Source organism: Hemiscyllium ocellatum, chromosome 16, assembly GCF_020745735.1.
Source record: "Hemiscyllium ocellatum isolate sHemOce1 chromosome 16, sHemOce1.pat.X.cur, whole genome shotgun sequence".
NCBI lineage: Eukaryota > Metazoa > Chordata > Chondrichthyes > Orectolobiformes > Hemiscylliidae > Hemiscyllium > Hemiscyllium ocellatum.
Window position 1 is genome coordinate 47,866,619 of NC_083416.1, and position 27,477 is coordinate 47,894,095.

Here is a 27,477-nt window from a genome sequence, read left to right on the forward strand (position 1 = left end):
ATCTGAACAAGATGGGCGGGGAATATTTTTGGATAATTGATCTGATTGTTAACAAGTGGTAATTTGAGTGCCGATTATTTGACCATGCCTCAGTTATCTGGCAATGCACGTGATAATGCAATTTAACTGATAACTGAATGCTGAGTTGTCTAATGACGTTTTTAACAGGACCTTAAGATCTTGTTTGGATAATCCGAAATTCTGATAATCGACATCCGGATAACCGAGATCGTTCTGTTTTCCCAAACTTGTCATTATTACTGTGAATGTTTATGATAGTATTTCATTATGAATCCATATCTTGTAAAATATTGAACAATTTGTCTGATTTTCCCCAAAAGAACTGCTTCAGGAAATCTTGTGGCAACATTCATAATTATTAAAAGGTACTGGTTCCTACTCTTGGTTTTAGGTAGGGTTTCTACACAATCTATTAAGACTCTGCTAAATGGTTCTTCAGAAGTTGGTATCAAAATTTAAGGTGCAGTTTAATTGAAATTTGGGGTCACCCCACTACCTGACATGTGTGGCATGCCTCAAAAAATGACTACATATGTTAAGTAATATGAAAATAAAAATGTTTTGATATTTTAAGCTTTGTTTCCTCATACCCAAGCAACCTGCTGTTGGCACTTTGTGAGCCCGTGATGAAATTTCAGTACAGTACTCAGAACTATCAACTGATGGATCACTGCCTGTTCCTCCAGTAGCTGGTATTTGAATTGGTCTCCATTTCCTCATTAAAGCATTCTCTTTCAAGTAACTCAACTCAGGTATTGTTTCTGACTCTGTCTCAGAGCAGGTTGTTTGGTATGGCTATTTCAGTTCCTAGTCCATTCGTTGCAATTGTGTTAAAGACGGGCCAAATGTATCAGCTGCATTCTCAATGTCTTTATTTTTGAAAATTGTGTGTGGTAACAAAATTTCCAAATAATTTTCCTGTTTCACAAACTCCTTTTACACTTGTTTAATTCTGTGAACCTGAGATCTACTTACAGCACAGTCAGGAAACAATCCATGATAATCTTGTTGTAATATTTGTTTGCTTTTACCTCCACTGGTTGCTGCACCAACTGTGGTGAAGTCAGTATTCTTGAACCGGTCAGGTCATTTCCCAAAACAAATGCAGTTCTTTCTGTAGGAATATCTTTCGCATTACATCTTCTACTACCACATTTCTATTTACCAAGTCATTCTTTAGTCCAACACTTTATAATAAGGATGGTTTGTAACCTCCATGTTCACCTCTGATTAATATTTTCTCCTTTATTAAGCCCTCTAGAAGACAAATAATATCAGCTAGCATTAGCAACTGACTTGGTCCAGTGTCTTCAATATCTCTATTGGTTTATCTTTTGATTCGAAGCATATGATAATACCTTCCTATTAGAGACAGAGTACTCGAAACTCCTGCGATCAGATTCTCCTTGTCAGTATTTGAGAAATATGTTCCCTGACTGTCTTGAGCCCTATCTCCCTTAGTACATTGTAAGGGAACATTCTTTTTGTGCTGCTGCTAGTTTTAAATTATTTATTCCTTCTGTATGTTGAAGATCTCTATGGAGTACCTTCCAGTTTCCTCTTGTTCTCAAAAGCTTGGAATTCTCACATATTTCAAAGGACTGATTGTGTTGCCCAAGGGTTAAACAAATTTTAAATGTCTCCCTTTGTGGCTGATGCTGAAATAACACATCCGTCTGTCTGCCTTACTGGCTGAAGTTAAAAATCACACAACACCAGGTTGGTTGAAGGAGCGGCACTCCGAAAGCTAGTTTGCTTCCAATTAAACCTGTTGGACTACAACTTGGTGTTGTGTGATTTTTAACTTTGTACACCCCAATCCAACACCAGCATCTCCTCCAAATCATGATTACTGGCTGAAGTGAGTCAAGAATTGATAGTCCTGTGGCTCTTAGGAACCATTGTTTTAGGCACCTTTTGTTAACTTAGTGATATTAGTTTTTTTTGGAAAATATGTAACATAATTATACCATCATGATACTCTCAGCTTTATTCATGAATATTATTGGTGTTTGCTCCTACAAAGCCTCTTTAATCTTTGCTTAGCTCAATAAATAAATCCACTAGAAGGTCATAGTCAGCCTTTAAGCGTGTGTTTCCAGCAGTAAAGTTTTATGATTAACTAAGAAAAAGTGAGAAGAGTGATTTACTTTAGCTTCTATTGCATACTTTCATTTAGATTGTGTAGTTAAATATGGCTTTGGGGACTATTGTACCTCAAACATTTATCGTGTCAAACTCAAGGGCGAGGAAACAGAATTCACATCATCATAGTGCAGATTCCTGCTCTCTAAAAGTTTTATCTTCAGTATAATACACAAACAAAAAAAAAACAAGCTAATTTAAATGTCCCAGTTATAGTCTTAGAATATTTTGCTGATACATTAATGAAAGGAAATAGACATTATGTATCTATGCTGTATATAGTATCTATCATCCAAACGGGTGTTTAATTTAATAACTTTTAGTAAAACTGTAAATCTGCTATCTTTGAAAATGATCATTTACCATGTCTGTACCAGAATATCATAAATGTGACATTAAAAAATTCATTAAGTCTCTAATCTGTCATTCGCCAAATACTTTTTTCAGCAACTTCATAGCTTTTACCCTTCTGTTTAAACTATTATAAACACTAATTTATGCTGTCGAATTTAATTGGTTAAAATCGTAGAATTGTACAGTACAGAAGACTCCCTTTAGCTCATTGAATCTGTACTGCTAAAATACACTACTACCTATATTAGTCCCACTTTCCTACACTAGGCTCAAACCCTTGAATATTATGACAGTTCAGGTGCTCATCCAAGTACTTTTTAACCAGGTGAGATCTCCCACCTCAACTACCCTCCTAGGCAGTGCATTCCACATCTTGATCACCCTCGGGGTGGAAAATCTTTTTCACAAATCCCCTCTACATCTCCTGCCTTTCAACTTAATTGTAATATAAAGTAGAAATATTATACTTAAATCCCAATGTGGCTAATTTTGTTTTTTCTAAATTAGACTTGGATTGAAAAGATTTATCAACCAGGATTTTTAATTTACACAAGTATTGATTTATTACAAAGAAAAAAACTTATTACATGGCACAGACTCTTGCTGTCTTGCACTTTCTGTATGTCCCTGTAAATTGAAAAAGCAGATTTCACTACTTTAAAGTAATTTGCCTTAAAAAGAAAGGCATTTTCTTGACAATGGCAGTTATTCTTTATGGCAGGGAAGGATAATCTGTGCCACTTGTGGTCATCACTAATTATGCCTATTTATCTCTGGGAAATTGGGAAACACCCCTTGCTCAAGAAGATTCAGAGATCTGGTTGTCCTGGTGCAAATATCACAGAAGATTAGGATGCAGGCAACCCTAGTCATCAGGAAAACTAATAGTGTTATGATTTATTGCCAGGGGAATGGAATATGACAGTAGGAACATTATGTTGCAGTTCTACAAGGCATTGGTGAGACCGCATCTGGTACTGTAGACAGTATTGGTCACCATACTTATGAAAGGATGTTAATGCATTGGAAGCAGTTCAGAGAAGATTTAATAATAGACTAATGCTTGGAATTAGCAGGTTCTTTATGATGAAAGGCTAGATCTTTCTCTGGGGTTTTTAAAAAAAAAAGGGATGACCTAATTGAAACAAATAAGTCATGATCAGGTGGATGTTGAACATATCCTACTGTGGAAGATTCTAGAACTTAGGATTGTGGTTTAAAATATTGGGTTGCCCGTTTATAAGTGAAATGAGGAAGCATTTATTTCTCTCACGATTGTGAGCCTTTGGCATTCCCATCCTCAAAAGGCAGTGGATGGAGAACCTTTAGATATTTTTAAGGCATAATGAAATAGATTCTTAATTACCAAGGAGTTGAAAGGTCAGAGTTTGGAGAATAGTGTTGAGGTTACATCAGATCAACCATTATCATATTGAATGGCGGAGCAGCCTCAAAGAGCTGCATGGCCTACTGGAGTTCCTTGATCCTACGTTCTTATGTGAGAAATACAATATTAAGAAACTTTTTCAATAACATTTCCAGAAGAACAGTCAGGTTTCACCCTGTTCTCTCCTTTTTAAAGGTATGCCAGAGATAGCTGATAAGAGCTGAGCAGTTTGTTCTGTGACAGTTGTTATAATAAACTGAAAAATTCAAATGGAAATTCCAAATCTATAAAAATTGTCCAAAAATAACACCTGTAATACCCAGTCGTAAAACAGTCTGTTTTCCCTGAGTGGGTTCAGGCAACCAAGGCCAGCAATTATCTGGAACTATGTAGTTTTTTAAAAAACGCCTTGTTTAAAAAAATGAAATTATGTTGCATCTTTTCATTAACCTTACATAGAAAAATAATCTAAGCATTCCACAATCCGTCAAACCTGTCCACCAAAATTATTAAACATAAACCATACTCATAACAATCTTGGTAGTCTGATGCAAGTTGGAGGATAAACCTTTTGTCTTTACAGTATGAAGCCCAAATGTACAATCCTGATTAACTTTAAACCTTTGCATGAACCTAAACTTATTGATGGTGTGAATTAGGCAAGACATTTCAAAGCCAATGTTGAAATTTTTTTTTAATGAATTGCTTGCTTGATATGATGCTCTACTGCTTAATGGTAATGCTAGTACTGTTTTTATTTGTTAATTTACTTGATATTTTGTGGGGTATTTTAAGCAAATGGATAATGCATATTCCACTGTACATAGTTCACTTAAATTTTCAAAAGCTTTCTGATGCACTTACTCCCGTGAAGCTAATGAGGAACTTTAAAGCTATGGAGCAGTTATCGCATTTTGTATGACAGTGCTCCAGTGAAGCACGTTGTGACTAATTACCAGATTAAATATGCTGTGTAAGTACATATTGTTATTGGCTAAATAGAGAGGTGGTGTGTAATCAACACTGAGGACATGATCTGTTTAGGGAAAAAAAATCCTTTTGTAGTATTCATCAATGATGGACAGCAGTTGTATCATGAAATTTGCTGCTGACACAAACGTTTTGATCAAGAAATGAGTAAAAAGTCAAATGACTATCTAATAGAGAGGCATGGAGCATTATATTGAGATATGGTAGATTTTAATGTGAAGTGTAGACTAACACTTATGATATGAGGTAAGAGTTTAATTCCCTGGAGTTTGCATTGTGTAAGGGGGTAATCCTAGTTGCTAATCTCAAATGATTTTATAAAGCTCTTGTGATCATTGGTATGGATTTCACTTTTCTAGTTTGTAATTTAATTTTGGTAACAAGTCAAAATGATCTCCAGGTATTCAAAACCCGTGATCTTATCAAGTAGAAAAGCAGCCACGTTCTCAAGAATTAGTCATAGAGTTGTACAGCACAGAAAAAGACCTTTCAGTCCAACTTGTTCATGCCAACCAGCTATCCGAAATTATTCTAGTCCCATTTGCCAGCAATTGGCCCATGTTCCTCTAAAACTTTCCTATTAATCGCAAGGTTTATGAAGGTTTGTAGCTCAGGTTGAAGTTTAGCGTGTAGGTTTGTTCGCTGAGCTATAGGTTTGATATCCAGACGTTTCATTACCTGGTTAGGTAACATCATCAGTGGCGACCTCCAAGTGAAGCGAAGCTATTGTCTCCTGCTTTCTATTTATATCTTTCTCCTGGAAGGGGTTCCTGGGGTTTGTGGTGATGTCATTTCCTGTTCGTTTTCTGAGGGGTTGATAGATGGCATTTAGATCTATATGCTTGTTTATGGCATTGTGGTTGAAGTGCCAGGCCTCTCGGAATTCTCTGGCATGTCTTTGCTTAGCCTGTCCCAGGATAGATGTGTTATCCCAGTCAAAATGGTGGTTTTTTTCATCCGTGTGTAGGGCTATGAGGGAGAGAGGTTCGTGTCTTTTTGTGGCTAGCTGATGTTCATGTATCCTGGTGGCTAACTTTCTTCCTGTTTGTCCTACGTAATGTTTGTGGCAGTCCTTGCATGGAATTTTATAGATGACATTGGTTTTGTCCATGGGTTGTATGTTTTTGTTTGAGAGTGTTGGTGGGTTTGTGTGCTACTAGGATTCCAAAGGGTCTTAGTAGTCTGGCTTAAATTTACATAATCAGGAAAGAATTTTAACAATTTTGAAACTGGGATAAGGTGAAAAATGAATTGATTTTTATTTTATTCAAACTATTAATCAACATAGGAATATGACTCCAAGATCAAGCAAGTGCATTCCTTTTACTTCATTCATTTCTCTCTTTACTGAATAATGGATTGAATAGCAATCTTTTCAGGAAACACATAGAGCTTTAAAACATTTATCATATTTTCCTCTTACCTTCCACAACTCCGACACCAACGCTACTACTACTCGTGTTCACGGGTGCCACGAGAAACCATTCATTGATTTTTGTAATTATAAGCCTCCACTGATGATAATGCTACTTAACAGTGGAGAGGAAGAAAAGGTAATTTCATTTCATTTCTTGAACTCCAGGTAATACAAGCATAAAATCAAAGTTTTGTATTATTAAATGAAAACAGATTTGGAAGAAAATACATCAGGATTAAGAATATTCCTTTAGTGAAATGAAAGCCTTACGAGATTGAATGAATTGTGAAAAGTAAATGGCAATGCTAATTGTACAGGATTAGTTTGGAAAAATATGCTGGAATATCTTTTCAATTATATGTTTGTTCCTACTTGTTCTAAGGCATGACTGCTGCAATTGCAGGAGAAATTGAGACAAATGATAAGTACCTTCAGTAATGTTAGTATACTTGTTACAATGAGTAACAATAAAAATATTCGAAATAAACTGGATTAGGAAATAGTCATAGAGATGTACAGTGTGGAAACAGACCCTTCAATCTAACACGTCTGTGCTGACCAGATATCTTAAATTAATCTAGTCCCATATCCTTCTCAATCTTTCCTATTCATGTACGCATCCAGATGCCTTTTAAATGTTGTCATTGTACCAGCCTGCACCACTTCCTTTGGCAGTTCATTCCATGCATTCAGTACTCTCTGCGTGAAAATGTTGCCTCTTTAGAACCCTTTTAAATCTTTCTCCCTCACCTTAAACCTATGCCTTCTAGTTTTCAACTCCCCTACCCTGGAGAAAAGACCTTGACTTATTCACCCTATTCATGCCCCTCATGATTTTATAAACCTCTATAAGATTCCCTCAGTTTCTGACACTCCATGGAAAATAGCACCAGCCTATTCAGCCTGTCCTTATAGCTCAAACCCTCCAACTCTGACAACATCCTTGTAAATCTTTTCTGAACCCTTTTAAGTTCCATAACATCTTTGCTATAGCAGGGAGACCAGACTGAATAGCAGTTTTCTAAAAGTGGCCTAACCAATGTCCTGTTCAGTTGCAACATGACCTCCGAACTCATATACTCAATAAAGGCAAGTTTACCAAACACCACCTTCACTATCATGTCTAAATGCAACTCCACTGTCGAGGAACTATGAACCTGCATTCCAAGGTCCTTTTGTTTAGCAACGCTCACCAGGACCTAATCATTAAGGTGTATAAGTCCTGCCCTGATTTGTCCTGCCAAAATGCAGCATCTTACATTTATCTAAATTAAATTCCATCTGCCACTCCCTCGTCCATTGGCCCATCTGATCAAGGTCTCGTTGTACTCAAAGGTACCTTCATTGCTGTCCATTACATCACCAATTTTGGTGTCATCTGCAAATTTAGTAACTATATTTACATCCAAATCATTGATATCATAACATCGATTTCTACACAGTGTAAGTAATTTATGTGTGGAGGGAATGTATATAAACATATAAGAGAGTTGCTGGAAGGTCCTGCATTTATGCATTCCTCCCATGTTAAATCAATGTAAATTGGTTAAATTTGATGATACCAAACTGGGAAGGAAGGGGAAAGAAGGGCAGTTACCACAGAACTGAGGCTCAAAATGATGACAGATGGAATGCAGTACAGTTAAATTAGACTGTTTGTTAAGTATTACATACAGTTTTAAACATCATGTCATAAAGGAATCAGTCAAGTTTCAAAGGGCAGTGCAATCAAATCCAAACAATTGATCCGTGACATGAGATGATGGAGTTAATAGGAAAGACTCAATAAAATGAGCTTCATTATTGCTGACTTCTCTTATGGGAATGGGTGTCGTTGGCTGGCCAACTGACTGCCTGTCCCCAGTTATCCTTGAGAAGATGGTGGTGACTTTGCATGTTCTACCTTAAGTTGTAAGTTGCCCAGTTACTTGTTGCTTCCTTTGTTTTGATTAACTAGTTCTTGTCTTCATAGCAATCTCAACCAGAGTAAACTTCCCAGAAGTTATGTCATAGCCACAAATTCTATTTGCATCCCTATCCAAATTCACTTTGAATTCAAATGAATGTCTTTGAAAAATGAGCTTGTGCAAAGTAAATATGACAGGGAAAGTGAACGTGAGAAAGGTAAGTGGAGATTAATCCACATAAAGACCAGTCGTGAACTTATTGAATGGCAGAGCAGGCTTGATGGCCTACTCCTCCTGCTTATTATGTTCTTAGAGTTATGACAAATCTACTGCATGGTTTTGGTCATCCTACATCATGAATGTATGGATGTAATAAGTTGGAAATTTTGGATAGGATGGTTCTAAGATTTTGCTGAGGTCAAGAGGTTTATAGAGTCTCCTGATCAGAATGTCTTATTTTATGAATGAATTGGAACTAAAGTGTTTTTCCCAAAGCTGGAAATTTACACTTGCTAGTCTTCCATCAGAATCTGGTTTGGTGTTGAGGGTGGTACATTTGGTCTTGCCATTCATATCTTGCCATCTTAATAAGTTGCCAATATTATGTTGATTGCAATAAACAGATCAATAAATGGCACACTACTTGAGTAGTATTTCAGGGAAAGCACTGTGACCAAATGAACTTTAGACACTGTGTAGATAGCCTTTTTATCCTGGAAACATTATGTTGCAAAAGTTTAGCAAATCTGTGACTTGCATGCTCTTGGCAAACCCAGCTGATAAGACTATAAGCCTGACATTATCAAGCGTGTGTATCATTTGCACAGACTTCTCTGTCTCTGCTGGAGGAAGAGGGCAGTGTCTTAGGATTTGCATGGTGTCAAGCATCTCCTGTTTTACAAGAATAAGGGCAACTGCAGTAATTGCAAGAACATTGGAAGTATTTTCCTGTCAAGAATTGTGGGAAGGATATTTATCATTGTTGCTTACATCGGACTGCAGATGTATCCCATATTTCACTGCAATTTCAGAACTGGAAAATCCAGAATATTTTCAGTCCAGCAGCTGCAATGAAATATTGTGAACCAAGGAGGCCACTATCTATTACTTTCTCTAGCCACTAATTCAGAGGTTCTGACTATTATAATTCAGTCATATACTGTATGTTCACCACTAAACCGAAAAGATTTGCAATGGCTCCACATATAGACGTACAGACATACACACAACTTTTCTGTCAGGACAGCTGTCCACTGGTTCCATAGCTTGATGGACATCTGTATCTGGACTTCAATAACTACAAGCAAGTTAGAAGGTGGCAGGCAACTGGGAGATGGTTGCCAATGGCCAGCATCTCTTGAGCCTGATTGGTTGGAAGGAGCATTGGAAGTTTCCAGAAAAACTCTAGATCAGGGAACCATACACCCTTCAGCCCAGTGCCTTACTGCCAAGCCAGAGTGAGACTGCTGCATCATACAAGGTAATGTTTGACACAATTGACCATCAAGGCACAAACCTTCGCCTCATGATTTGGAAAGCTACCAGTACTGCTTCAATGAGGTGTGGTTTGATATTGAGGGAGACTTATCTGATGTTGCTTATCATACCATCAACTCCAGAAATGGGGCCTCCCTCTTAGGATGACATTGGGATTATGGTCTGGATTCCTGAAAATCAAAGTCTAAATTTATTTTTTTCATTTTCACTGTTTTACTCATTTGGGTCATCTGGCCAACTTCGTAACAACAACCAGTATTTTTGATCTATTCTGCATAGCGAATTTATGGGGGGTAGGAGTATATGTTCACACTTCCCCATCCTGTCGCATGCTTACTGCTGCTGTTCTCTTCCAGCAAGGGCTCACTGGTGGGCGTGGTGCTGGTGTAATTACTAGGATATCTCTAGAAAATGTGCGAGTAAAAGAAAAGTGCTGTTTAACTTTGATTTAGTTTTAGAGGCCACAATTACAAGGTTTGGTTTGTGGCAAGGAAAGAGGTTGAAACAAAACTTTGGTATTGGATTACTAAAATTTAATGCTCATTTCAGGCCATTCAGACTTCCACCTACTTCTTTCTCACCGGCAGGTATTTGAAGCAGTTATCTCTTGGATAAAGTATGACAAAGAAACTCGCCTGGACCACATGGCAAAACTAATGGAAAATGTTCGCCTTCCACTACTTCCACGGGATTATCTTGTCCAGGTTAGCAGCAGTGCTCACTTGTGGACTAGGGACCTGAGGTTAAATAGAGCCTGTCAGATGACCTTTTTGTCGTAGGAGCATATTTCATTTGCAAGTTTAATAAAACACAATTAAATAAAAAAAGAATGTAACCAAAAAATACCTTTAAGTTGAGAAGGAACAAAATTCCATCGAGATATTTGATGATTTTTTGCTTTCATAATGTGCACAAAATCATTTCCCAGAAAATCCATTTGAGAAGACTTGTAAAACTATTTGACAGCAAAGATGGATTTCAATTGTAATTTGGAACAACTTATGACAGAAACAATGACCTGGATGTTATCATCCCTTTAGGAAATGGCTGGAAGTGAGAGCGTAGAAGGATCCCATACAGTGGTGAGGAACATGGTAGTGGAATGCCCATTACCTACCTGCTGTCATGGCATTTTGCCAAAAGTGATGAAACTGTAGACAGGCCTCCAACCTAGGGACCAAGTAAGCCTCAAGTGGTCAATTAAAAGTCTGTTCCTGCTGCCGCTGGCATTTTATCAGCAACAAAATAGGCGCTCTGCCATGTGGAAATCCATTTGAAGGTGCTCTAACAGGCTCCAGGGCAAAGATAAATTATCAGTGTGCAGACCTCCAAGATCCGTGTGTGTTTAGTAATGTCTGAAATCAAAAAATCAGTACACTAGCATGTGCAGAACATTAGGGTGAATGTGCAGCTGAGAAAATGTCCTGGATACTATGGTAATGAGAAAAGGGAGACCTCCTCTTTGACTCTGTGGCCTCTGGAGGTTCTGGCAGCAATGGCTGCCTTGTGACATTCCCACCAGTCCCTTATCAGGGCTTGCCTGATGACCTTAAAGACCCAGAACCACTTAAGTGTTTTATGGGCAATTTGCTTTCACGGAGTCTTTGCCTTGTAGGTGCAGTTCTAGCAGTAGCCTTTGTACTTTTTGGCTACTGAGCAGCTAGCCCTTCGATCAGCCAGCAGCTCTTGCTATACAGTTGCCCAACCTTCAAATCTAGAGAGCCTAATGGCAAATAATTGGTTACAAAATGGCAGAAAAGGGTGATCTTGGGTCACACAAATGTCTGAGGTGGATTTGGTTATTTGCCAGGGTGCCTGCCTTACTAATTAAATTCTGACCATAGAAGATTTCTGACACAGAAGGAACCCAGACAGTCCATTGGATCTGTACCAGTCAAAAATTGCTAACAAACTAAAGCTGCTGCAATCAGCATTGCATCATTTTTATTTTTAAGTTGACTTCTAAATATAAAATGCCCCGTTTTACATTTTGGAAAATATGTTTTGATGCAGGGCATAATGTGATTTTTTTGCTAAAACTGTTTTATTTTAGCTGTCAGTTTTAGAGAACTATTTGGGGTTAGTGATGTACTGTGTTACAGGACCTTCTTTTGTTATATCTGGCACAGTGCATTTTTATTTTAACAAGCCAGTTGGTAATTGTTAAATGTCAAGCTATATTCAATAATGTCTATTGCTGATGTGACTCACATACGTGTATCCCTGCTACATGCAGACTGTAGAAGAGGAGGCTTTGATAAAGAATAATAATACATGCAAAGATTTCCTAATTGAAGCCATGAAATACCATTTACTTCCTCTTGATCAACGAGCTGCGATAAAGACAGCGCGCACAAGGCCAAGGACCCCAATCAGTCTACCCAAGGTAGGAAAGAGGATGCTTTAAAGTTTGAACCAAAAGCAACTACCTGTGTCATTTTATTGACCAGTAGCTTTGCTAATATGTCCTCTACAGGTATAAATGCACACTGATCAGTTTCCTTCCCTAGTCTAAAACTACCATCCAATTCTGAACTAAGATTGGTCAGAAGTAACTACGGAAAATTTTCTGCTAGTACATTCTTGGCATGGAGCCACACTGACCGGCAGCGCTTTTCAAGATCGAGAAGTTTTTGGTTTCACGTCTTCAGTTTCAGGTTTATGCACACTTAGCAGGCACTTTAAGATGGCATATATGATTGGAAAAATATCCTTCAAATCTAGGCAAAGATAGATTAAACAGTGTGTTCCTCTATAGTTGGCAAAAAATCTTGTCAACTAGCAATACTGGAGGCATTGCATCCAATAAAGCATTCTCCGTTATTGTGGTATCGAGGTATTGTTTTAATTTGTTCTTGGGATGTAGATCATACTTTAAGGGACCAATCAAGCGAAGCAGAAATGAGGAAACCTTTTTTTCTGAGGGCTGAGGGGTTTTGGAATTCCCTCCCTCAAAAGGTCGTGGATGCAATATCTTTAAATATTTTTAAAGCAGAGGTAGATCGTTGATTACCGAAGGGATAAAAGATTATCTGAGATATGCAGGAGTGTAGAGTTGAAGTTAAAATCAAATCAACCGTGATCTTATTCAATGCCAGAAAAGGCTTGAAAGTTTGAGTGGCCCATTCTTGTTTTTTGTTGTTCATAACGGTAGTATTGTCATGGCCTCTCATTGCTCACTTATCTGCTGTGCAAAGATGGTGGTGGGCTTTCTTAATTGCTGCAGCTCTATAGAGTTTCATAATGGTGTCAGGTTGGTTAATTGAGAACTTTGGCTAGTTATGATGAAGGAATGTGGTACTATGAATGTGGAGCTAGCAGTGATTGTTTTACATATTTCATTCATGGAATATGAGTATCGGAATCTGCAGCTGACCCCTACCTAACTTGTGAGTCATTGATTCCAACTCCACAGAAACATAAATCCGTGCCCTAGGGACAGTATGGGACAAATCATACAGTCCTTGTGCAATCCGATGACTGGTAGATATGACTTGCTGTCTCTGTAGTCGTTTGGGATGCTGCTAAGGCAGCAGTAGACGAAGAGGGTATTTCGGAGTCAGTTAACCAGAGAAGGCAATGTCACGGTATGAATGATCAATGACAAGGGCTTAGGATGTTGGGTGTAATGGAATGTGGGTGCAAGAAGTATAGATAAACAAGTTGAGGGATGTGGAGGGTGAGGCAGTACTGTCCAAATGTAGATGAATCTTGGTGTCGGCTGACAAATGAAATGTTTGGAGTTTCTGGTGATTTTAAATTGGTATAGAGTTGGGTACAATCTGAGGTAAGGAAATTCAAAATATCATAGGGGCAGATTATGAGATCTAATGGAAACTCTAAGGATGATTTTGATGTGGGCAGTGCTCAAGGTGGATGGGAATAGAATTGATGGTGGTGGGCATGGTTGGAAGGTGGTGGGTTCACAGATCACGGGCATATTTTCACAAATCCTTTGTAGATGCAAGAAGTGCAGTTGCAAGTGAAAGGAGGCCTGTAGGATGGATGGAGTTTTAGTGAGTGCAATTGGAGGAGCAAGAAAACTCGCTGCTTAGCAGCTGCATGGGCAAACTCCATATACACATGCTCTTAAATAGTTTTTTGCTTTATTTCTCATAGTTCACTGGTAGAATACTTTTCTGTCAATGAGCCCAAATTTTCTACAATTCTCTGAAGGAGAGGTTGAAACAAAAGAGGGACCTCACCAGTCAATAACTGAAGCTTTAAGGCCAGTAGCAGGAAGCATCCAAGGAAAGGCCAGCCAAGCAGGGAACGTATAGCCAAAGGCAGCCATTGGCATGGCAGTGTCTTCGGTATGTGGACAAACTGTCTGAGAATCAGGGCCAGAGACACCTGAGGATGTCCTGGGAAACACTGCAATTTGCCAGATCCTGTCCTGTAGCAAGGCCTGTTGTCATGATGTTAGAATTTGGTAGAAAGTACAAGAAAAGGCTATGAAAATGAAGAATTGAGGATACAGGACAATGGGAGGGAAAATGTGAAGAAATTAGACGTGGTGCAGAGATTTATAGAAAATCCTCCAAGGATGAGAGCCTTCAGTTACATAGTTAGATTGGTGAAGCTGTGGCTACTGTCCTTAATGGAGAGGAGGTTGAGAGAACATGTGATGGCAGTGCTCAAAATCTGAAGATAATAGATAAAGAAGGACTGTTCTCATCGGTGAAAAGTTGCGAACAGCAAGACAGTGAATTAATATATCTTATAGCAAAAGCATGGTAGAAGAGATAACAAGAAACCTCCTTAATACAATAAATGGTTAGCATTTAAAAAGCATTACCTGAGAGTAGAGTGGAGGCAGATTAGAATTTGATAATTATTTAAATCTAAAAAGACATCTAAAAAGAGAACATTGTATGGCTATAGTGAAAAGACAAAGAATGCAACTAGCTGAGTTGCTCATCCATAGTGTGGCCAGGAAAAAGGCAGGCTTCAAGGCCTCCTTCTGTGCTATTATCATTCTATACTTTTATGATTTAATATTACATTTGAAGTACTCTGGAAGTAGCTAGCAAATTTGAGCTGCGTTTGTCATCATTTTCTGCAACATTTTGAATTGCTGGAAGTGTGGGACATTTAAATAACATCATATTTCTCAAATGGCATCTTGATACTGTGATTTTATTGAATTTTGATGCAAACTATTTAAAAGGTGAATGTGCATTTCAGCTTAGTATGAATGGCCTCAACTTTCCTGCCTATAAAGCAATTACAGCATATCAATTGACTCATCTACTAATTCCTAACCTCAATTTCTGTCAAGGTTTGAAACGATTGATTTAGAATGTTGTTTACATTCAACACCAGTTGCTCTGTCAAGTCAAAAAACTTGCCTAGTTCAGGCCATATTCTAGGTCAGAATTATTATTGTCATATTCTGAATAATAGTGTCAGGTTCTCCTTAGATGCCAGTCTGTATGATCAGTTGTATTGGCCCAATTCCAGTTTTTAAAAGTTTTTGAATTCTAGTCTGAAGTGTAGAGCAGGGATACTTATGAATGCTGTAATCTAATTCCCCTTTTCCTGATAGTTTGTGTTCTTGACCAAGTTTGACACTTCAGTGTAGTACTGAGAGCATCCTGCACTATGGAAAATGCCATGTTTTAGATGAAAAGTTAAACTGAAGCCTCAACTGCACCTTCCGGTGAAAGTAAAAATTTGTATGGCACTAATTGGGAAAAAAAACTGGAGTGTGATATTTGTCTTGTAAACAATATAATTAAAATGAATTATTTGGGGTATATTTTGTTACTGACTGCCAATTCACCTCATTGTGATCTTGACCACATTTGAAAAGTCTACTTCCTAGACTGCAGAGTGCTTTGAATGTCCTGAATTTGAGAAAGGCACTGCGAAGGTGCTTGTTCTTTTTAGTAATTTGCTTTTGTTTATAAAACAAAAATTCTAATGGCCTTCATTGTGACTTTATTTATCTGTAATCTCACACTCCGGAAATGATTTATATATTTTGTATTTGTTTAGGAACTTACATAAAGCAAAATGTATTTCAGAACAAATCTCAAATAGTACAGTCTATATTTGAAAAAATTGGCAAGATCTGTTGTTTCAACTTTAAACAGTAGCATGTGAAAGCAAGTCTTTTGCTTTGTCCATAATAACTGTTGGACAAGCTTGGCCATGGAGTAATAAAAACAATTTTGGAAATGTAATTTTGGTTTCTTGATTATTTGTTTTTCAGGTTTTTTACTAGCAGAATTGTTTGAGAAACTATTTAATTTAAACATTTTTGCCTAAATGAAGCTAATCCAATTTAGTGGAGAAAACACTTTGATCAGCAGAAGCTCCACAGTAGCTGATATTAAACAGTATTAAATACACCATGTCAGAAATAAAATCCGGCACCCAAAGAGCATTTCACCTCGCTAGAAATCCTTTAAAAAATTGCATCCTTTATGTACTGTACGGTTTTTTTTCTTTATAATGTGCTTATAGAATGTGAGTACAGCTGCAGTTTACTTCATTACTATTTTATGTCACTTTGTAACTCCCCTCTGTTATAGATTAAACAAATAGATAATAGTCCTTTGGTTAAAACAAATCCTGAAAGCCAATGAAAGAAAGGAATTTAACTTGGTCAATCGCCTTGAAGTAGAGACTATTGGCCTTTTAATCCATTACTTTTCAGGTGAATGTACTTTCTGAATTATTAGTTTTTCTGTAAAGTTATGTCAACTTTTCTGAGTTTTACAGATATGGCATATAATGACAGAACAATAGTGGAAAATTCAAAAATGCTTTTAGAATCCCAGCTTATTTGCAGAAGAAGTTAAATAGAAATAGAGAGCCTTGTTTCCCTTGCATGTGAGAAGTCAAAATTATAGCAGATATTATATTAGGTCTTATGACGTAAATTATGGAGACATCTTATAATGCCAACACTGAATTATTTCCGTAACCAAGAAGCTTTGCTGATACTATTTGAGTTTTAATACAGATCTGCTGCTTATGTTTACAGGTGATGATAGTGGTCGGTGGTCAGGCACCTAAAGCTATACGAAGCGTGGAGTGCTACGACTTTAAAGACGATCGTTGGAATCAAGTAGCAGAGCTTCCTTCCAGAAGGTGCAGAGCAGGTATGCACAGTTCCCTTTATTAAACTAAAAATTCTGTTTACTTTAGAGCTTCAAATACAAAGTAATGAAAACAGGCAAATAATTTTATTGCACATTTATCTGTCTTGATTCAAGTGTATTAAGTAAATTGGGATGTAAGTAAGTAAGTTAAATAAAGACCCTGATCTCTTGGGTGAAATGGCCTGTTTCTATGTTGCAAATACTTTGTAAAATTGTCAACTTGACTCAGTTCTCAGCCTTATTTCAAGGGTAGTGTTTAGAATTTTTTGGCTGATAATGACAAATCACTGTAGCACATTGTTAGAGATGCCATAGTTTAGATAAGTCATTATATTTCAATGTAGTTCATTCATATTTTACCTTGTCAGTTGTAATTATTAAAGTTCAACTCCATTTGAAACTTAATAACAACAGTTATTAATGTGATATTTCCGCAAATTAGAGAGATGTATGTTCATTTTCCATAAAGTTACCATAGACATGAAACTTAATTGGAACAACAGTTAAGTATTATGGCTACAACAACAGGTCAAAGATTGTGAAATCTGTGACAATTAACCCACCACGTAACTCTCTAAAAATATAAACACAATGTACAAGATATAAACATGGTAAGAGTATGATGAACCACTCTTTCCATTTGCCTGATTGAGTGCAGCTCCAGCAGCATTCATGAAACTTAATACTGTCCAAGACAAGCCAGCCACTAGATTGGTACTCCATCCACCAGTAAGCACTCCCAACACTACCAGTGCCAAGTGGTGGCATTATGTACCATATACAAGATGCACTGAAGCAACTCCAAAATCTGTAATCTGTATTGACTGGTAGGAGCAGAGGTGCCAATCAGAAGGTCTTAAACGACTTACAAAACATTAATAAATTTGCAGAATGGACATACATTAAAATTCATTTGTCAATAAGGTATTATATTATAATAATATATGATACCGTGTTTGTACGTATGACACCATGTATACCTGAGGAAATGACGTTGTCATCGGAAGTAACTAACGTTGTGTTCCGTGAGAAGCTTGTCTTCTGTGGAATGCTATTTGACTTTTTTTGCCTTTTATGTAGTTGGTATATTTGCGGTACTGTCAGTTATGAAATAACGCGATAGTTCAGTTCTCGTGCGATCCCTTGTTATAAGAAAATCGCGCAATAGCCACACCATCTAAATGAATAGGGCCAGACTTGCATTATAGCCAATACAGGTTAGGAAAATAAAGATTCTACAAATAACGGTCTAAATTCTTCAATTGCATTAAAACTAATTTGCATTGAATAAATAAGTGTTATGATAGCACCTAATGTATATGAATCTGTAGCGACATGCATGAATTTCCTTACATGCCATAGGTGGCTCCATCTTAGACCCAAATTCATCTTTGAAATGAAGCAGTCATGGGTTTTTCAACTGCTGCCTACCATAAATCTACCTTAGTGGTCAGTAATGCATTGGGATTCCTACTGCTCCAAGTGCTACAAGATCAGCACTATTGGCAACCTTGTAAGTAGGGTCCCAGCCATTTGCTCACTGTGCAAATGTAATGCTGAATTCGGACACATCAATGTCATTCTGCCACAGGATGGCTACCTCAATAAGATTATTTTTGCTGTATGTCTAGTAGGCTCACGAAGAAGTCTAAAGCTATCATATATGGTCTTGAAAAGTACCCAAATTACCATAGAAAGGCAAGATATCTTAAAAGTTTGGGCAAAAGAAAAAACTATTATGCTCATACAATGCAGTAACAGTGAAGTGGTGTTTGTTACGAACAATATCGCAAATTAGTAACGTGGTGTAAGAAATTCAGTATTGGTGCAATACCAAGTATGTGAGCTGTACATCTCCAAGACTTATGGATCTAGTTTAAATGGTATATCCCTTTGGCTGTTCACAACAAGCAAACTACTAACTGCATCCGTAGAACACTGCCCAACATTAGATGTAAATCTTTGATTGGATAACATTTATAGTCGGAGAGATGTACAGCATGGAAACAGACTCTTCAGTCCAACTTGTCCATGCCGACTAGATATTCCAACCCAATCGAGTCTCATTTGCCAGCACCTGGCCCGTATCCCTTCAAACCCTTCCTATTCATCCATTCAGATGCCTTTTAAATGATGCAATTGTACCAGCCTCCACCATTTCCTCTGGAAGCTCATTCCATACATGCGCCACCCTTTGCATGAAAACGTTGCCTCTTGGGTCTCTTTTATATCTTTCCCCTCTCACCCTCTAGTTCTGGACTCCCCACTCCAGAAAAAAGACTCTGTCTATTTATCCTATCCATGCCCTTCGCAATTTTATAAACCACTAAGGAAAACAGCCTCTGCCTTTTCAACCCAATAATCCTGTAAATGTTAAGAATTATGATGACCAAATAATTTGAAACTGTCAGTTGGGCCTGCAGTGTGGCATGCATGTGTGTACTGGAAGCTCCATATATTAATATACAGGGCTGTGTTCTTTTCTGACAAAAGGAACATGTATGCACATAGTCTATTTCAACTTAACAAAGTAGGTGGTAACCATTCTCTGGTTCGATGTAAGGGCAATACCTTGATCAACCAAAATCAACTTGCTTGGTTTAAGGTTTAAAAAAAGCAGTACAGTTAAATCACTATCTAACTGGTTTAGCCTTGATAGCAATGCCTCCACAAATAAGAGTCCACTTGCTAAACAATGCCTTGACTCTTCTGTTATATAATGTGGTGCGTTCTCTTTGGATTGATGTTCTTTTGAATTGTCCTGATGAATGCATGATGAAAAGCTTTGACAAATGCCTTTTTAAGCAATACATTATGCTGAAGTTATGTAAAGAAAAATTATAAAGTAGCATAGTAGAAAATAATCTGTGTGGAATAAAGGAACAACTATTTAAAAGTACATTGCACAAATTACTGTAAGCAACAGCCCACGTTAGTAAGAACATTAAATATAGCAAACTGAGCACGAAGGGTTATTTGGAGAGGGATTGAATTGAAACTTGTAGACATATATTTTTGGTTATATCATACTTGTATTAGGCCATGCAATTCTGATCATCACATTTTAAAAAGAAAATAGAGTCACTATAGGCAGGTTGTTTTTTAAATAAAAGATTTACGAGAATAACAGAATTATGAGATTATTCCTATTGAAATGAGTGAACAGGCTTGGTCTCTTCTGTCCTGAAAAGAAAAGGCTTGATGGGCGATCTAACAAAGGTTTACAAAATTATGAAATGTCTTGGTAAACTAAACACAGTGTGTTTCCATTGTGGAGAGGGGCAATATAAAATGGTTACATAAATGTCAGATTGGGAATTCAAAAGAATGAGGAGTATATGGAGCTTGCTGCCACAGGATGAAGTGGTTGAGTCAATTTTGTAATAAGAGGCTAGATAAACTTCATCAGAAACCTCCTTTCCTAAGAGCAGGTGAGGTTTTGATGAGGTGGATGCTGAAATTATGTGGAAAACATGAATTGGGGACACAGTTAAACTTAAGGTGTCTTCTATTTAAGATGCAACAGAGCAATAATTTGTTTTTTTCTGAGACTTGAGAGTCTTTGGAACTCCCCCAGACAGTGTTGGAGGTAGGGTCATTGAATACAAGGAAGTCAATGGCTATTAGGGGTAGGTGAGAATGTGATGTGGAAACTATAATCAGATCAGCAATATTGTTATTGAATGGTGAGGCTGTAAGGGCTAAATGGTGTACTCCTACTCCTAGTTTGTATGATAGATTTTGCAGAAAGATGGGAGACTCCAGTTGAGCATAGATTAGCTGGCACAAATTGCTTGCTTCTGAACTGTGATCAGTTATGTAATACAAAATATATTGCTTTAGTTTTGAAGCATCGAATGAATTTGAAAATGTAAGAAATGCAAGTCCTTATAATCTAGGCTGACCCTTTACAGTAACATTGGGGAAATGCTGTCTTTTAGATTATATATTAATCCAAGCTATCTATTGTGATTTAGGTAGCCATTCAGAATCAGTGTCATCATTCAAAGAAGAACATAAAATTACCCGAAGTTCTTCCAATATTTTCCCTTCAATCATTATTAAATGATTATTCTTTTCATTGCAGTTAATTGGTTCTTGCAATATACAAATTAGGTATATTTCAATGAGAGTTGCTGCATCTCACATTGCGAGATAACAGTGACATTTAGTGCAACGCCATGTGAGTGCAAATTCCTTTTTGTCCTAATGTTGAATCAGTGCACTAGAGATCTGGATGCCCTAGTGCATGAATTGAAGAAAATTAATCTGCAGGTATAGGAAGTGATCAGAAAAGCTAACAGAATGTTATATTTTATTGCGAGGGGAATTGCAAGAGTGGTGAGGATATGTTTCAGTTATACAGGTCATTGACAATATCAAATCTGGAGTGCTGTGTGCAAAACTGGTCCTTAGGGAAGAATGTTAATGCATTAGAAGCAGCTCAGAGAAGGTTTACTAGACTAATACCTGGAATGAGTAGATTGCTTTATGAAGCAAGGCTAGATAGTCTGGGCCTGTATCATCTGTGGTTTAGAAGAGTCAGAGCTGACTTTATATTAGCATATAAAATCCTAAGGGGACTTGACTGAGTGGTTGTGGAAAGAATATTTCCTCTTGTGCAAAATTAGGGGTCATTGTTTAAAAATAAGGAGTTGTCCATTTAATTCAAGTGAGGATTTTTTTTCTCTGTGGGTTGAGAGTCTTTGGAATTCCCTTCCTCAAAAAGCTATTGATGAAGAATTTTAAAATATTTTAAGGCAGAGTTGGGTAGATTCTTGATTACCAAGGAGATGAAAGATCTTTTGGGCGTATTCAGGAAAGTGGAGTTGAGGTCAAAATCAGTTCAGCTAGAATCTTATTGAATTGTGAAGTAGGGCCAGTGCAGAGTGGCCTGTTCTTGTTCCTTGTTTGAATGTTTGTATAATACTGTTATGAAGCAGAAGGTGTTGGAGAAAGTCAGCAGAAGAGAGAGAAGCTATTCACATTTCAAGTCCAGCAGGACTTGTCTTCATATCGAAACATTAACTGAGTTTCTCCAGCGCTTTCTGTTTTTATTCAGGTTTTCAGCACCTGCAAAGCTTTGTTTTGATCTGAGAGTATAATACTATTAATTTAAGTTAATGCAATCACTGGCAAACCTGACGATATTAATTATCTTCAGTTTACTTTTCGGTCAGAACAAACTTCATAAATTTTGGGGAATATATGCTGAATAGGTACATAAATGTTCTGTCATCCTGTTGCAGAAAGGCAATCTGTAGTATTAAATAGTTTGCAAAATTGAACAGCTTATTTTTCCGAGGGGAAAGCGTCGTTACTCCTTGTGTTTATTGGACTTTTCATTGCTGAGCTTTGTAACAAAGCTCCCTTAAGCTCCTTAGAATTAGATTATACTACTGAAACAGAATGTACAACATTATATGCTTATTGATTTGGCCTGTCCAGTTTTTGTGCTTCTTTTCAGCAACCTCAGATAGTTAAGACATTGACATTGCCATTGGAAAATATAATCTCCAGATTTTAGGCAATACTTTTCAGGGCAAACCTGCAAAAGAATGAAAACTGGTCTCTTAATGTTTTATGTTAACATCTATTGCCCTGAAAATAACCATTTACAAAACAATTAAAGAGGGCACAGCCCACAAAAACAGCTTTGATATACAGGAAACTGAGACACAAATGCCACCATCATGCTGTGTGGCACTAATACCCATGCTAAATTGGATAGATTCAGACCAGATCGAGCAGCTGCAAAATGGGAGCCATGAGGCGCTGTGAACTCCCAGTAGCAACAGAATTACATTCAAACACTCTCTCAATGCTCATGTTCTGGTACATCCATTAATCTACCATTACTATTAAGTTAGGGGATCAACCCTAGTTCAGTGTGGAGTGCAGGAAAGCATGCTAGAGCAGCAGCAGGCATACGTAAAAATGACATATCAACCTGGTGAAGCTTCAGAACTGAACTAGGTGCTGTTTTCAATCTAACAATCAACTGATTAGATCAAAGCTCTGCAGTCCTGTCACGTCTCATCATTTATGGTAGCGAACAACTCAGCAACCAGTAGGATGAGGAAAAACTCTGCTAATATCCTAATCCTCAGTAATGAGTCAATCCAGTGTAAAAGGCAAGGCTGAAGCATTTGCAACCATCTTCAGAAAGTGCTGAGTGGATGAACCATCTTGGCCTGTTCCTGAGATACACTTAACTAGCAATAACCTATTCTCAAAAGCCCAGTTTGGCATTTGCAAGAGCCATTCGACTTCCTAACCTCATTATAGCCTTGGTGCTAATATAATAGGAAAAGAGCTGAACCCTTATGAAATGGGAGTGATTGCCTTCAACATCAAAGCAAGATTTGACTGAGGGTAGAATTGAAGAGCCTGGCAAAATTGAAGTGAATGGTAATTGGAGAAAGCTCTACTGGTTGGACTGATTTGGGGATGCTGGTGTTGGTCTGGGATGTACAAAGTTACAAATCACACAACAACAAGTTATAGTCCAAGTTTAATTGGAAGTCCTAGCTTTCGGATGGTCACAACTACCTGATGAAAGAGCGGCGCTCTGAATGCTAGTGCTTTCAATTAAACCTGTTGGACTATAACCTGGTGTTGTGTGATTTGTAACTACTGGTTGGAGTTTTACCTAATACAAAGGAAGATAATTGTGGTTGTTGGAGATCAATCAATTCAGTCCCTAGACATTGCTGCAGGAGTTCCACAGTGTAGTGTCCTAATCTCTTCTGTCTTCACCTGCATGATTAATGACCTTCCCTCCATCATTAGGTTTGAAATGGGGATGTTCACTGGTAGTTGTATTCTGTCTAGTACTAATTTACAGCACCCTGGAAACTGAAGCAAGAAGTGCTCATCTGAGTAAGACTTGGACAGCGCACAGACTTGGTCTGATAAAGCAGCAGATAATGCTTATGCCATATGAATGTCAAGCAATGTGCTTCCAATAAGAGAAAATCTCTCAATGCCATTACTAAATCCCTGATTATCTACTTCTGGGGATTACTTTTGATCAGAAACTTAACTGAACTAGCTACATAAATATTATGACTATACGTGTAGCTCAAAGGCAAGGAGTTCTGCAGCAGATTATTCATTGGTCCCCAAAACCGGTTTACCATTTAAATATAAGAGGAAAATTAGGAGTGTGATAGAATACTCTCTACTTGCTTGGCTCAGAGGAGCTCCAACAACTCTCAAGAAGATCAATACCAGCCAGGACAAAGCAGCCTGCTTGATTGTCACCCCATCTATCATCTTAAATGTTTACTTGCCCTCCTACCAAAGCACATTCACAGCAGTGCGTGCTTTTACAAGAAGCACTGCAGCAACTTGACAAGCTTTTTGTCGACAGCACCTTACAACAGTAACGTCTTCTCCAAGAAGGGCGAAGATAGAGGGTTCATGGGAACACCAAATTGCTTTCTGAACCACACGCTTTCTTGACTTGAGAGACTTTATGAGGGTGGTTTCACAATCATTAACTGTACCCAAATCTGGAAGTATGCCTAGTGGTATTATCACTAGATTGTTAATCTAGTTCTGCAGACCCAAGTTCAAATCCTGCCACAGCAGATGGTGGAATTTGAATTCAGTGAAAAAAAAATCTACTGATTGCCATGAAATCATTTTTGATTGTCAAGACTAAACCATCTGGTTCACTAATGTCCTTCAAGGAAGGAAATCTGCCATTCTCACCTGGTCTGGCCTACATATGACTCCAGTTCCACAGCAATGTGGTTGACTCTCAATTGCCCTCTGAAATGGCCTAGCAAGGCATTCAGTTGTACTAATTGCTACAGACACTTAAATGGCATAAGTTATCCAAATTTCATACAGTTTTCTATGATGTTCATTGTTTATTAAAAATCTGTTTCGGGCAAAAGCCCTTCATCAGGAATAGAGGCAGAGTGCCTGCAAAGTGGAGAGATGAATGAGGGGGGTGGGTGTGGGAGAAAGTAGCATAGGGTACAATGGGTGAATGAGGGTAGGGATGAATGTGATAGGTCAGGGTGGAGGGGATAGGTGGAAAGGAAGATAGGCAGGTAAGACAGGTCATGGGCAGGGTGCTGAGCTGGAAGGTTGGAGCTGGGGTGAGGTGGGGAAGGGGAAATGAGGAAGCTGGTGAAGTCCACTATTCCTGAAGAAAGGCTTTTGCCCGAAATGTCGATTTTCTTGCTCCTCGGATGCTGCTGACCTGCTGTGCTTTTCCAGCACCACTCTAATCTAGACTCTGGTTTCCAGCATCTGCAGTCCTTGTTTTTACCGCTTATTAAAAGCCAGTCTATTAGCAATGTTTAAGAGGAGGGCTCCCAGCCAGATATTTTCTGGAGTGTTGTTCCCACCACATGAATGACAATACTGTGCAAACCTCTACCAGTTGATGAAGAAAAGAAACTTTCAAATTCCATTAGATTGGCCTGAAATCAATCCTGAAAGCTAAATTTACAACATTTGTAACCCATTATTGCAAAATATTAAAGACTGTGAACGCAGACAGGATAGATAGAATTAAGAGGCAGATCAGCCATGAATGAAGGGACTGGATTAGAGGTCAAAGTAACCTTCATCCTGTCTGTGTTGTGATCATGTATGATGCTTCCACAAAAGTAATGTGGATCAGCCACAATCAGCCAAAATTAAACATAAGTTTGCAGTTATGCTTAAGTCAGTCTGAAATGTTACTGCCTTGAAGAAATTAGCAAAAATAGGAATTGAGTTTGCACATGTTTTTTTAAAAAAAACTGAGCTGCATTTTGTTCAGCACATTTTTCAGTTTATAATGTGAATTTCTTTCAAAGACTTTGTTTAGCCTTTGTAGCCAACATGGTTTATTTTCAATTCCTCTTTTATTAATAAAGTGTAAGTGTTAGAATTTAAAAACCTTTAATATTCTTTTCCCTCAGGGTGAGGTGGGTTTTGTATTGGGATTAAGGTTGCAAGTTGTTGTACGGGAGGAGTGGGTGGGAAAGGTTGGCAAAAGTGGGTTGGTAGGTACAGAGATGTGAATAAACTCAGAAATTGAAATTAGAGCTTAATTAGTTGAAAAGATGTTTGAGAAGGGAAAGTGGGAGAGAGATGAGTCAATCACATTATAAAGTTTCCATTTGGATCAACAAATATGGGAACAATTGAGGTGTCTTTTGTCGTCTTGATGATATGTGAGTAGGTGCATGAAGAGTAGGTGTCCATTAGCACAGTTAGCTGGATGGCTGATTTGTGGTACAGAATGATGGCAACCGTATGGGTTCAATTCCTGAACCAGCTGAGGTCACCATGATGGCCTCTTCTCAAGTTCTCCCGTCACGTGAGGTATGATGACCCTCAGGTTAAACTGTCACCTGCTATCTCTAATGATAGGAATGTGGTAACTTTATCTTTAGTTGGAGGACATTCCAACCAGGTCAGATTGTTTCCTTATCCTGCATTGACATTAGCCATGGACTTAATAACTAGCAAACAAGAGCACTGACTGATCATTCTTTTCTTCTCTGTACCACGTTTGTTGTGTCACATTGGAGCCGCCTCACTCTCTTTCACCACCACTCTCTACACAGTAACAAATGTACTTTTCTTATCATTTCTTTAATATAGAAAAATGTCCCAAAGCACTTCAAAAAGGTGTAATCAAATAGATATACTCAAAGCTAAAGAAAAATGTGTTAGGACGGGTGTAAACTTATTCAAAGAGCTTGGTTTAATAAAGGTCTGAAAGAAGGAGAATGGAGAGGGTTAAAGAGAATTCCTGAGTTATGAACATAAAAAGCCATAAGATACTGCAACCAAAGATGAGTTGATGGGAAAGGGGGATGCACAATGTTGGAACTTAAACTTAGAAATTTTGTAACTGTATTTGAACATTGCAGAACTAGTTGCCGATGAGAAAAGTAGTGATGGATGAAGGAGATAAATTAATAGGATATGAACAGCATGCTTTATGACTCAAATTTGGTTTTTTAAAAAAAGCATTAAACCAGTAGAGTTTGTAGAAGGCAAAGGCATAGATTAATGTTTGAGTGGCAGATGGCCTAAGGTAGGTTGTGTTCTGGTAGTGGAATTAAACGGTCTTTACAACAAAGTAGTTATGGATCGAGAATTCCATGGAATCAAATAAAATTTGAATTTGTGAGCTGTATGGATACAAAAACAATGATCTTCTCAATGATTAATTGGAGGGAATTGAAGTTCATCCAAGATTGGTAGTCTGACCAGACAGAGCTAGTGGCAGGATTTAAATAAGTGCTGGAAAAAGGGACCTATCTGAAGGTTTGGGACAGTCTCCATGTCCGTAAAGTTTTGTATGCAGATGAGGATAAAATCATGGTTATTTTTCTTGGGGAAGCTCTACAGGTAACTGGTAGGATAGAAGAAATCATTGCTGAAAATGCCTGGCTGTGATTGAATTTTTAAGAGTGGGATCAAATGGGAACAATCCCATTGAGCTGTTCAGAAGTTAAGTGGAAATTATTGGTGTGGTCAACCATGTCAAATATTGCAGGAGGGATAATGTACAATGGACACCGATTCAGTTTGTTAGAATGTGATTAGGCTTAAACAAGACTGACCAAGTCTGTGTACACCAGTGACATAGTAGGCAGTGCTGTTTTGAGCCCAGAATATACTGAA

General features: G+C 37.9%; 1 protein-coding gene across 5 annotated transcripts in view; it reads left to right on the forward strand.

Moving 5' to 3' along the window:
• The window catches only part of LOC132823413 (kelch-like protein 3), a 124,592-nt gene that overhangs the window by 71,390 nt on the left and 25,725 nt on the right, over nt 1-27,477 (forward strand). For 4 of the 5 annotated variants that reach the window (XM_060837223.1, XM_060837225.1, XM_060837224.1 and 1 more), the window contains 3 exons: nt 10,306-10,422; nt 11,955-12,104; nt 16,713-16,830. In XM_060837223.1, the coding sequence (XP_060693206.1) occupies nt 10,306-10,422; nt 11,955-12,104; nt 16,713-16,830 (385 nt within the window). The remainder of the gene's footprint in view (nt 1-10,305; nt 10,423-11,954; nt 12,105-16,712; nt 16,831-27,477) is intronic. The other variant, XM_060837226.1, reaches the window with a different exon arrangement.